General features: G+C 43.3%; 1 protein-coding gene across 1 annotated transcript in view; it reads right to left on the bottom strand.

Annotated features, from left to right (window-relative positions):
- BICRAL (BICRA like chromatin remodeling complex associated protein) overlaps window positions 1-12,918 on the bottom strand; it is a 60,548-nt gene that overhangs the window by 36,680 nt on the left and 10,950 nt on the right. Inside the window, exons 2-4 of the mRNA XM_067565035.1 lie at window positions 11,244-11,292; window positions 11,077-11,145; window positions 3,884-5,578 (exon numbers count right to left, since the gene is read on the bottom strand). Coding sequence (XP_067421136.1) covers window positions 3,884-5,578; window positions 11,077-11,145; window positions 11,244-11,292 — 1,813 coding nt within the window. The remainder of the gene's footprint in view (window positions 1-3,883; window positions 5,579-11,076; window positions 11,146-11,243; window positions 11,293-12,918) is intronic.

Below are 12,918 nucleotides of genomic sequence, written 5' to 3'. Positions count from 1 at the left end.
CTTGACAAGGACATAGTATTTCTTCTCTGCTCGTTTGGATGTTGGGGCCAGAGAAGATGGAGTCTGCCAGAGTGCCTTGAAAGTGCACATTACTGCCTCACTGATTGACAGGGCAACCTTGGCTGGGACTGTAGCAGCCACTATATCAATGAAGGTGTGGAAGGTCTCCCTGGGTTCCTCCACCTTCAGGCCCAGGTCTGAAGAGACCCACTTCAATAGGTCCTGATGGGCCTTAAAATCATCCTGTGGTCGGGACCGGAGTCGGGGTCTAGTGCCGAGTGGGTAGGCGCAATGCCCCATCTGTCCAACACCGCTGAGCCCAAGTGGTGTGAAGGGGGACCCTGAACAGGGAGAAACCCCCCGAGATTCTAGTAAGGCCACTGCATGGCCCACTGGCTAGCCAGCCAACCACCTGCTGGAGAGCCAGTGCCATAGCCTGCAGCGGGGTAGACTGAGTGCCCCCAATATTCCCTTGACCTGTTGCGTTCCTCCTCCGAGTCGAGGTGGAGTCCTGTGGAGCCTTGTGACCATGATGGAGCAGTGCCTGCTTCTGCCTCTACTGGGTGCCAGATGTGTGAGGAGCAATGTCACTCAGTGGATCGGTGCCACATCAGGGTGCGTGCCAAGTCGAGCACTGGTGCCGGGTCAGGGACCAGTGGCTAGATGAGGTCCAGTAGCTATATGGAGATTGGTGACAAATCTGGGGCTGGTACCCATCCGGACACTGATGGTGCACCAGGGACCAGTGCTGCACTGGAGATTAGCGCCACACTGGAGATTGATAGCACATCGGGGAGCAGGGCACTGACCTCATCTGTGGCTTGCCTCTGCATGGTGCCCTGAGTCTCAGTGCCAGGAAGGTGCCAGTAGCCTCCTGTTCATTCCTGCCTGCAGGGGCTGTCTGCACTCTGTGTCCAGATGAAGTGGGGGGGAATGTCAGGGACAACAGGTCCCTAGCTGCCTGAAAGGCTTCAGACATGGACTGGATCACCAGACTGCTGGCATCGCCTACGGTGGGCATTGGGTCTTGGACCAGACTAGACACCCTCTGCAGAGTCGACAGTGCTGACCTTGGTCCTGGGAAAGTGAAGCAGCCCAATACAGGTCTCACTCTCTCTGCCCACTTGTCCTTTACTTGTGCTAGTGAGCGTCCTCTGTCATTGCACTACTTTTTGTTTCCTCCTTGACATCGGCGATGGTGAGCAGTTCCAAGAAGTAACCGGTGCCAGGGGCGCACTCTGCACTAATGCCGACTTACTTGGTGTGAAATCAGAATGGATAGGCTCTGAAACGGGCCTGAGGGCAGCTTCCATCAGGATAGCTTTCAGTCTAATGTCCTGTTCTTTTCTCATGTGGGGTTTGAAGCCCAGATCTGGCACTTATCTCTTCCGTGAGACTATCCTAGGCATTTAAGACATTCAGAGTGCAGGTCGTTCATGTGCATGTGCTTCCCAAAGGAGACACAGGGTTTGAAACCTGGGAACCAGGGCATGCCCAGCCCCTGGGCAAGGAGTCCCTCAACAGGGGGACCTATCCACTATATGCACTACCATATACACTATTATTTACAGTAACTATACACACTAAAGCAGTAGAACACAAATAAATCACTAAACCACTAAGGATAGAAGCCTTGCGGAGCAAGAGAAGACATTCCAGCAACCATCATGGGCAGTAAGAAGGAACTGAGGTGGCGGAGGGTGAGTGGTGCCCCTTATACCAGCTCATACACGCACAGTTCCAGAGGGCACTAGAGCCATCCCTATAGATACCACTAGGGAAAAATCTCCGGCAACCGTGCAGGCAGCATGCACACACCTAACATGGAATGGACATGAGCAAGCACTCGAAGAACTGGCAGCATTAGAATGCTGAAATGTCCTGAGGACCCCTTCTACAGAAGAGAAAGGAAATATTCAGGACTACTGTACCATGTCCCCATAAAATAGGAAAAGAATATCCATCCCTACCCATCTTGTTCCTAGTAAGTGTCTTCAATATATATATAAAATTTATAAATATATAAATGCCACTGTCCTAAATATACAAATGTGAAGAGTTGCATAGTACAACATCAAGGAAGAAGAGAAAGTACATAAGCAGTGTAAATGTGCAAAGCAAACATTCTGGAAAAGTCACCATTTGTGAGATAACTGAGTAACCATTTTTTCCTCTTGAAAGTGGCATCTGCATATTCTTACTTGTGAGGGTCTCACAAACTGTACAAGCCTGGCCCAGACAGTGTCACACACTACCTAATACTGATTAATTAACTGAAATATAATTTAACAATAAAATAAGGGTAGTTTGGAATTAACAATATGGCTGCAGCACAGAAAGAAGCTAGAGCTAATCATGGAAAAGAACTGAGATAGTTGGGGCCACACAGCCCTTTTATGACTCAGAATTTTCAGTGCCAACAAGAGGGCGCTTGTGTGGCTCCAATGGACACTGCTTTTTAAAAATTCCCAGTGCTCCCATCCCACAAGTGGTAAAGTACAGAGGCCACCACAAAAAAAAAAAAAAAAAAAAAAAAAAACCAACAGGTAACTAGGCCTGCACACTATCACCACACAAAATGTTGTTAACTGCCTGGGCAACTTTGACTCAGATGAAAATCTGGTCCCATGACAACACAGCTTTATTTTCTAAATAAAGCTTGCACCCTTTATTTAGCAATTACTCTTTCTATGGAAAAAAATCAATGTTCCTCAAAAAGAACAGCAAGAAAGAGATATTCCAAGTGTATAACAGAACAGTTAACTCACTCACCATTTTATTAAGCTTAACAAAAACACAAAATAATTGTAACTGATTTCAGCAGAAGTGGTGTAAATTCCCTGTGTTGACCATGTGAAACTAGTCATTCACTCAGCTAAGCTCTGACATTATTTTGATGCTCACTTATGTAGTTAATTTGAATTTCATGTACATTGTTACGGCCCCCAACACCAATCAATCCAGCTTGTGACTCCCCCGTCCCAAAACACATATGCAATTTCTGATTCAGTTACACAGAATATCACTATTTTAATTTCACTGACCTCTTACTAAAAAGGATTCCCTTTCACATTTTATTTCTTATATGAGAATATTTTCTCTCCAAAGAGCACCATGAAATTAAGCTCTTTGTGGCTTTTGCAATGGTCTACACAAGAGTATGTATCTGCCCCAAACTTCAAAACTGAAAATCCAAATTGACTGAGACATTTAAAGCCGTACTGAACACAGTACTAAATAAAATATGCTGTAGTAGGGAATAATCCTGTGCTGGCAGAAAAATGGCCTAGAGGATCAGATACCCTTTTTCCAGCTCCAATTTCTGTGGGCCAAATACTGAGAGGGCCTTAGCATACATAACTCTCATTGAAGTCAAAATGACTTTCAGGTGCTTAGCACATGCCAGAGTTTTGCCTTACGACTCTAAAGGTGGGATTTTCAAAAAGTGCTCAGAGTTGGCATAGTTCTGCTCCCACCGAAATCAATGGCAAAACTTCCACTGATTTCACTGGCAGCAGAAATAGACCATGATGAACATTTGAAAATCCCACCACTAATCAACAAAAACAAGATTATCTGAATTAATGGGAATGATAGATTCATCCACATTAAAAAAAAATTGGAAGATGTTTTTAGGTGAAATGGCTGCAGCAGGGTTAGATATCTTTTCAGTAGATCCACAATATTTGTTTATAAAAAAAATTAATGTTTTATTAATGTATTAATGTAAGAATAGTAAATTATGCGTGAATATTTGGAGAATACAATATTAAGGAGTACTATGTATTAATGTCCTCCAACACCAAAGAAAAAGGTAATGCTTTGCTAAAGCTTGCATTAGAAACATTTTGGGGTTTTGCTGGTACTTAAAGGATATTCATACCTGAGCAAAAGTGAACTGTTGCTGTGTTACTCCTACTGATGTGTGACTGAAAGTGCTGATAGATTTAGAAGAGGAAACTGGAAGACGATGTGATACACTCACTGAAACTTGTGTTCTATTCTGCTGTGTAAGTTGATCTCCAGTAAAATTTCCTCCTGATGCAACAGATTGAACTGGTGGCCCAAGGCTGGGATGTACTGTGCCAGAAGAACTTACAACAGTAAACCGGTTAGATGCTGACATATTTGAGACTGTAGACTGTCCAGGTGACATTGCAGTAAAACCTGATCTACCTTGAGAAACACTACTTTGACTGGGTGATAAATGAAACACTGTTGGTGATGCCTGCTGTAATGGCACCTGTCCACCAACAATTTGCGAAGTTCCATGATTTACTATAACTTGACTTCCAGGAGCTGTGAATGTCTGACCAGAAACTAACTGAACAGCTGTATTCTGATTATTCAGCATCTGTCCTGAATATGAATGGTTGGCCCTGAGCATGTTTGTAGGGTTCCTATTCAGCATAACATGCTCAGCAGATACTTGGCTAGAAACCAACTGGGAAGGTTGAGTCTGAAGAAGTTGTCCATTTATGGTCTGGACGTGATGAACCGAATTAGAATTGACAGAGAGGCTTGTAGGTATGAGAAACTGGTTTTGAGATACATGAGGCTGTCCCATAGCAGAATGGATAACAATACTACCTCCAGTATTACTAACTGTTTGAGGAGTAACTGATTTTCTTGTGTTTTGTTGATTAACGATATTAACAGACATATGAGGACCAACTACTGAATTTTGAGGTGAGTTTGCTGAAGCAAAAGGAATCCCTTGTTGTACATGATGCTGCTGCAGTCCCAAGTTATTCACATTGTAAGCTGTTTGCTGAATAGGCTTTGGTTGGATATTAATCGGAACTTTATTAGAATTTGGTGCTAGACCCCTCTGAATAATGATATTATGCACTGGTAAAGATGTCTGAAAATTTGTGCTGTTGAATGGGACAGTTACAGGTTGTGCTACTGGACTTGAACTTGAGTTACCAAACAATGAATTACCATTAGAAGTTTGTCTATGAACCAACAATCCACTACTCATGTTTGTAGGTGCTTGCTGTCCACTGCCTTTCAATATAATCTGAGATCCATCAAGGTTGTTAATGGTCATCATAGAAGGTTGATTACTAAATGAACCAATTAGTTGTATCTGCCCTGAACCACTAATCTGACTATTATTAGACAAATGCTGGCTGGGAACACTAATTCCCACATGTTGCATAAAGCCATGTTGCACACCAACTGTATTGCTTGCAAAAGATGCTCCAACTGGTTGCTGTACCACTTGAGTAACTCCTATAGGCTGCAGCGTCTGACCTGAGTAATTAGAAACATTAGAAGCCTGAGTAAAGGATGCTGATGAAGAAGGATGAAGCTGAGCTTGTGCAAACTGTTGGCTAGAACCTATACTGGCATCCAGATATGCCTCTTCTGCCAAAGTCTGTTCAGTAATATTGGCCTCCTGTAACGACTTCTGAAGAATATCAAAAGGCTGATCCTCACTGAGATCAGGTAAAGGAGAAGATTCAAGTTCATCTTCAAGAAACTGAAGGCTACTTGACAGTTGTAGTCCATCACTAGGCCCCTCTCCAAGCTGACTGCTTACATCTTTGATGGATGATTTAGGATCAGTGTTCTAAAATTAAAAACAATAAATAAATTACATCACATTTTTAAAATAATGTAAGATACAAACTGTTTCCCATTAAATTTTTCCCTGCAAAAAAACAAAGCCTCTTTATAAAATCACATCCTTGTTTCTACATATGCAGAGTGAAATTCAACATGTGCATAGGGCCAATACAAAGCCCATGCACCACTTAAGCCCTCAAAATAGACTGCTGGGGCAGCACTGCTAAGGTGCAAAATTCAGATCTCAACCCACTCAAAGCCAAGATATCTTCCGAAACCAAATTCCTTTTGGCCCATGATAAATACAAGGTCTGGGTGTGCAATTCAGAATCAGGTTCAGGTTCGGAACTTTGCCTCAACCCTCAAGGATAGGGGGGTGTTGGCTTTGAATGTCTCACATAAACATTGTGAAAACTGCTGCATGACACAGTTGTCATATCAGAAAACTTTCATACCCTTCCCTGTGATGGGGTGGATGTACCCCACACCAGCCCAGAAAGTATTTACCCCACACTATGGGGGGAGGAAGTCCTACCCCCTAGACCATGTAAGGCATGCTCTAACTGCACCTTAGTATAAAAGGGAACAGCACAGCACACTAGGCTTACCACCGAGGAGGAAGGATGCATGATGGAGGCTCCAGCCCAGGAGCTTCTACAGCCCTTGTCTGAAGCAGCCAAAGACCCAGAGAACCAGGCAGGATCCCCAGTGCCTACAGATCTCTAACTGCAGTCAGAGACTGAGAAAGCTACCTGAGCTGAGGAGCCTGGGAGGTGCCAATGAGCTATGGACCACCACAACAGGAGACAGGGCAGAAAGTAGCCAGGGAAAAAGAGGAACAGCTGTGACCCCTGGGAAGAGTCAGCGTGTTGTGGTCAGATTCACTGCTGACTCAGTGGCAAGCACCCTTGCCACCTGGGCTGGGACCCAGCAGAGTATGGAGGGTCTGGGTCACCCTACCCCAGCCGTCACCCCCTGGTGGCAGCCCCTGACTCCAACCATTGGGCCATACAGTCCTGATCCCCAGGGCAGCCATATTGACTCTGGTCTCTAGGCCATACTGTCCTGAGTCCGAGGTCAGTCGGGTGAGCTCTAACCCATGGGGGGCCGCCACGCGCCCCAACCTGCCCCAGACATAGATGGGGTGGACATACCCCATGACACCCCCACCTTTAATGTTTGCTTTAGTCCCCTTTCTTTGATTGCCACACTATTCCATGAGTATAGCTTATTTATTCTATTCAATTTACAATGTCTGTCTGCGTCTGCCTTTTACTGAATCTATCTTATTTTATGAAAGTATCTCTCTCACTTTGGAATACTGTGGGATAGTTCTTGCTATTTTATTAAAGGTTTTCAAAAAATAACAGAAACTTTGCAACTTTACCTGTAAAGCTATGATGTACAGTAAATGCATGAAAGCAAAGATTACATCTGGCACAAATATTTTATCCGCACCTCTGAAACACCTAACACTTATGGGCCAGATTCCCTGCTGTTAGGTGCACCAGGAGGGGATGAGGAGGGAGGGTAACTGAAACCTGGTTACATCTCCCTGATTCTCTGTCCACATTAGAGCAGCCTGGGGTCTGCTCTAACATGTGCCAGCTTACTATGCTCCCCAAGGGACCAGCCAGCACCTGGGAATTGTGCTTTGGCCACTCTCTGCCTGTGCATCAGGGGCTGCAGAAGTCCATGCATGGGTGGTCAGGTCAGTAGGTCAGGTCAGGTCAGCACTCCACCTTAGGAAGAGGCAGTAGTGGCAGCTGAGGGAAGTGAGGGACTGAAAATAGAGCAGGGTGAGGAACAGGAGCTATCATAAGAACAAATGGGTATAAAATGGCTGTGAACAAATTTAGGTTAGCGATCAGAAGACTGTTTCTAACTATCAGACGAGTGAGGTTCAGAAAAGCCTTCCAAAAGGAGTTGCAGGGACAAACAACTTAATTAGTTTTAAGAGAGAGCTGGACCAAATTATGAGTGGGATTGTACGACACGACTGCTTGTAATGGTGGGGGACAGGACTCAGCAACCCTGAGAGAGTGCCTTCTGGTTCATGTCAGATATTTTTAAAATCTCATGCATCACCTGTCACCTGTAGGGATCATCAAGGGATTTTTTCTGGCGTTGGTTTGGGTTTTTTATGTTGTTTTTTGTGAGCTTTTTGTTTTGTTTTTTCGTCTCCTTTGAAGCACCACAGATGGCCACAGCTGGAGATGGGACCCTAGATGGGGTGGGCTAGTGTTTTGGGTGGTACTGAGAATTTTCTCTCTCAGGTGCTTGGCTGGCTTGTTCTTGCTCACATATTCAGTCTAACTGATTGCCCTATGTGGAGTCAGGAAGGAATTTTTCCCCAAGTCGTACTGGCATTGACAGTGAGGATTCTTCACCTTCCTTTGCAGCATGAGGTGCAGGTCCCTTGCCAGGTCCATATGGGTATATCTCACTTAATATCCTGCCACTGCAGCAGAGCTGCTGGGCACTGGTGCACCTCAGTCTCCTCAATTCTCTTGCTGGTGGCTTTTAATAGTTTAGTCTCCTGTGGGTTGTAACACGTTGGTCTAATTTCAGTTGTTGAGTTTAGCGTTCGTGTGTTGGTGGCCTGTGATACACAGGTTAGACTAGATTGATCTGGTGTTCCCTCCTGGCTTTAAATTCTATTACTCTAAATGGGAAAAAGGGCAGAATGCAGGATACTGCTCCAGGAACCCACAGCCAAAAGCCCTCTGCCCCAATTCCCACTGCCCTCCTGACTAGTCACCCGTCACAAGCATCTCAGACTGTGGCAGGCTCCCCCGCCTCTCCCAAAACCCCTCAAGGATCTCTCCTTCCCCCCAAACAATCCCATTCCCCTCAGGAACACCCACCTTCCCCAGCATCCCCTGCCTCCCCTTAATACCGTTTCCAATCAGATCCCCAAAAGTCCCCAGTTTCTGAAATGTGCAGGAAATAGGTTTCTGCCTCCCCCACTCATGCTCAGGGGGACCCAAGGGAGCAACCAGTGACTGTTTGTCACAGACAAGAAATGTCACACGCTGCCCACTTCTTCCATGAGCACCTTCATACTTGCTCTTTGACGTGGGAAGACCTCCTAGTCAAAATCCACAGAGCCACCACCTTACACTCCTTCAGGTGTCTCCTTAAAACTCACCTCTGCCATGATGCATACAGGACACAGCTGCCTAATAATGGCTAGACAGGTGGCATATTGTGATCACTGTTCCTGACTATCTGAAAATTGTGCACACCCTAATGCTGCTGTTACACTGTTTTCCCCACTTTCATCCAACCAACTTGCTGTCTTATCCTCCTGTCACATCATGTCTTTTAGACTGTACGTTATTTGGAGCAGGGCCTGTCATTCACTATGTTTGTACTGCAATATAAATGTTAATAAAATAATAATAATAATAATAATAATAATAAAGGGAGCAGAGCAGGGCAAACAATTTGCTTCTATAAAAACTGACTAGAGAAATGTTATAGGTTCTTTACCCACAGTGTCATAGTTTTCAGGGTCTAGATATACCTATTTTATGTCAGTTATTAACAGCCCACACGTCTACAGCGTATCTGTTATCATGTGGGACCATTCACTATGCAAGCTATAAAACTACATGCAAAGATACTACTTATCAATTATTCAGTAAAATGTAGAAGAACAAATATTGGACAAACCCTTCTCTATAAAAGTTGCTGTGTGGCATTATTAAATAAAAAACAAACATTACATCAGTTTCAAATATCATCCATAAAGAAATTATTTAAATAGAATAATTACTATAAGCAATAGTCCTTACTGCTGCATGTTGTAGCATGTGATAATGAAAAACGCAGCAAATCCTGAGCTAGAGATAAGGGCTCATATCTGAGCTGAAATCAATTATTTCCCAGAACAACTCACAATGAAGGGGACTATGACTATTAGAATACACTACAAAAATATTTAAACCAGTGACACTCAGAACTGAGTGGCTCAGGAGCCAAATTAGTGATCAACATTACCCAAAAGAGCCACAGTAGTGTGAATTCATTGTTTCCTGTGTGTATATAAATATAATTCTCACAACAAAAATGACTGACAAAGTAGGATTATTTTATCAACTACAATTGCTTAATAACAGTAAAAGCATACTGATTGGTTAATAACTTAGATTGGTTAATAATTAAATCAGTGTTTTAATACCTTGTGCTGCAAAGAGCCACAGAAGACACCTTAAAGAGCCACTTGTGTCTCTCAAGCATCAGTCTGAGTATACCGATTAAAACATTTAAAATATTCTAAGTCACTCAATCTTATTGAAGCATCTTCTAAGAGTCTAATCAGCCAATAACGATATGGAGTAATACAGATTACTTTAAGAGAAAAAGAAATTGAATACGTAACATTCTAAACCAATCTTTTCAGCTCGAGGGCCACAGATATCATTTTTACAAATCTAAAGGGCCACCAGTCTCCGCCAGCAGCCCTCCCTCCCGCGCACTGCAGCCAGACAGAAGGAGTTCCTCGCTGACCTCCTGTCCCCTTGGCTGCAGCAGGGAAACCGCATGTGTCCTATAGCCCTGGGCACTACACCTGGCTCCCTATGCAGTGGCTCCCTTCTGCAGCCAGGGGAATGGGAAATCAGTGCTTCCCTCCCTCTGGCTCCAGCAAGAACCCCAGCGCCTATGGACCCAGGCGGAGCGCTTTGCCGTGTGAGATCCCTGCTACAGCCAGGGGGAGGGGAGCACTGATCTCCCGTCCCCTTGCCTGCAGCAAAGAGCCTGCACCGGTCTTTGTAGCCCTGTGGCAACGCGTTCTACCTGGGTCCTTAGGCAGCGGCTCCATTCTGCAGCCAGGGAGAGGGGAGCAGCGGGCCACTTTGAAAGACCCCGCAGGCCACTTTTGGCTCTCGGGCCATGGGTTGGGAACCCTAAACATATTACAAGATTCTAGTATGAATTGGAAATCAGAGAAGACAGAATCCAAATTCTAGAGTTATAAGAAGAAAATGTTCTTTCTTCATTGTTCAGCCTTCAGCTATATTGTACATTATTTGCTCATTTAAAGCATAAAACGGGGTGATTAATTTTTTTAATGAATGATAACAGTGAGCTGTTACCCCAGATTCTACCTGGAAATAAGGTGGGATAACATCCTAATGCACACAAAATATTTGAGGTAGTATATAAACCAAAGGTTTAATTCACTATGAGCACTAAGAATATAAAACCCACAGTTTATTTGCCAGAGCTAACTTGGAAAATATATACACTATTCATTAAATTGTTCTTCCATGTTAACCACAAGACGGAGAGGGACCCTGATCATGCCATCCATTTTTAAGCAGAACTTCCCATAAAAGTATGATATGGCATGATATGGCTTGAGGTCAGAATTTGGAATTTCATCATAAGATGGCCACCAAAACCTGAATCTACTCCATTTAGTTTTATATAGGACAAACCATGATGGAAGTGTGTAATCGCAATAAATACATATTTTCTCTTCTGAATACTTACATTGGAGTTGGCGAAAATTGAATTAGAATTGGCTGCAGAGTACCCTGCATTAGTCAAATCTTCATTGCTCTGTCAAGGCACAAATATGGTAAAGTAATGTTAAACTAATAGTAAAGCAGTCACTAAAGTTCATGTAATTTTAGAGTAGTAACTTGAATACTACTTACAGATTTACTACTAGGTCCATGCAGAAAATAATTCAGTGCCTGTGGATCTCTTTTAAAAAAGAAACAAAAAAAGTTACCACTTTTAAGTACTTACATTTGTTAAAAAAGCATAAATAAGACAAAAATAATAAAAACCTTGAGCCAGGTGCTCTGCTGATGTAAATCAGTGTAGCTCCAAAGAATTCAATAGAGTTATGCCAATTTACATCAACTGAGGATGTTGTTTTTTGTTTTCAGCAAACCATGTTAATTTATATTTCACCGTATTTTTTTTTTTTTTTAATTCCTCAAAAACAGGAATTCTCACCATTACATTTCAGAATTTCAGGAGATTACAAATATTCATTACTGCAAAAAACCCTAAATTTCACTTTACATGTTTACTTCTATTCTATAGGCCACTACTACCATCTTTTAAAATAAATACCCAATATTCTATAACACAATAGTTTGCATTAGATGGACAAACAGTGATATTAGATCAAGAAACGTAAGAACAAAAATAGGAATAATCTCCTCTAATGAGCTGTATTGCCTGCAAATTGGTTAGTGTCCTGATAAAGAGCTATCATATTTAATAAATAAAACTAAATATTTAAGATGTTTTCTTGGCCAATCTATTCATAAAAAAAGAAACCATTTTCTCAAAAAAAGTTACTCACCCTGAGATGAGTGTCTGGTGAGTGCTCCACTTCTAGTGATGGTGTGTCCCTGTGCCTTTGATCAGAGAATTTCAGCAGCAGCACCCATCTGGGTCGCGCATGCACTGTCTCCATATCAAGTCGTCAGCGCCTCATTGAGCATACGCGACCCAACCTCCCTCCCTCAGTTCCTTCTCTACTGAAGAGTCTGGAAATTTAACTCTGAAGTAGAGGGGTGGAGGGTGGGTAGTAGAGCACCCACAGGGACACCCATCTCGAAAAACCTCAGTTACTGTACAGGTTAAGTAACCTTCTCTTCTTCTTCAAGGACTGTCCCTGTGGGTGCTCTACTTCAGGTGACTGTCGAGCAGTTCCCCACATTGGATGGAAGGGGCTTCAGAGTTCCTGCATATGCAATGATAAGACCGTAAGACCTAGTAATGTGCCTGATCTTGAGCTCTGGTTGATTGCACAGTGTTTTGTAAATGTGTGTGCGGAGGCCCAAGTGGCTGCTCTACATATGTCCATGTACATTGTTTAGAAAGGCTACTGAAATTGAAAGGGATCTGGTAGAGTGAGTTCAGATCCCCGATGGGGGCTGTAGATTCTTTTGTTGAGAGCAAAGGTGGATGCACCTGGAGATCTATTTAGACAGTCTCTGTGCAGATATAGCAGAGCATTTACAATGTTCTGCATGGAAATGAAATGCCTCGGAGATTTTCTGAAAAGCTTAGTTCTAACAAGATAGAACGCTAAGTGCATGCCTCACATCTAGAGTATGTAGTACTGAGTCCTGTATACTTCCATGAGGTTTGGGGAAGAATGAGGGAAGATGGATTGATTGATTTATGTGGAAGGAGGAAGGTACTTTAGGTAGAATTTTTGGGTGAGGTCTTACGGTGACCTTGTCCTTGAAAAAGATGGTGTAAGGTGGATGTGCCATAAGGGCCCCTAACTCACCCACTCCACAGGCTGATGTGATAGCCATTAAAAACACCACTTTCATCAATAGATGTGTCAGAGAGCATGTTGCT

This window comes from Emydura macquarii, unplaced genomic scaffold (assembly GCF_026122565.2).
Source record: "Emydura macquarii macquarii isolate MOO-44397 ecotype Brisbane River unplaced genomic scaffold, CSIRO-AGI_Emac_v2 contig_2676, whole genome shotgun sequence".
Taxonomy (NCBI): Eukaryota; Metazoa; Chordata; order Testudines; family Chelidae; genus Emydura; species Emydura macquarii.
This window is presented reverse-complemented; position numbering and strand designations above follow the sequence as displayed.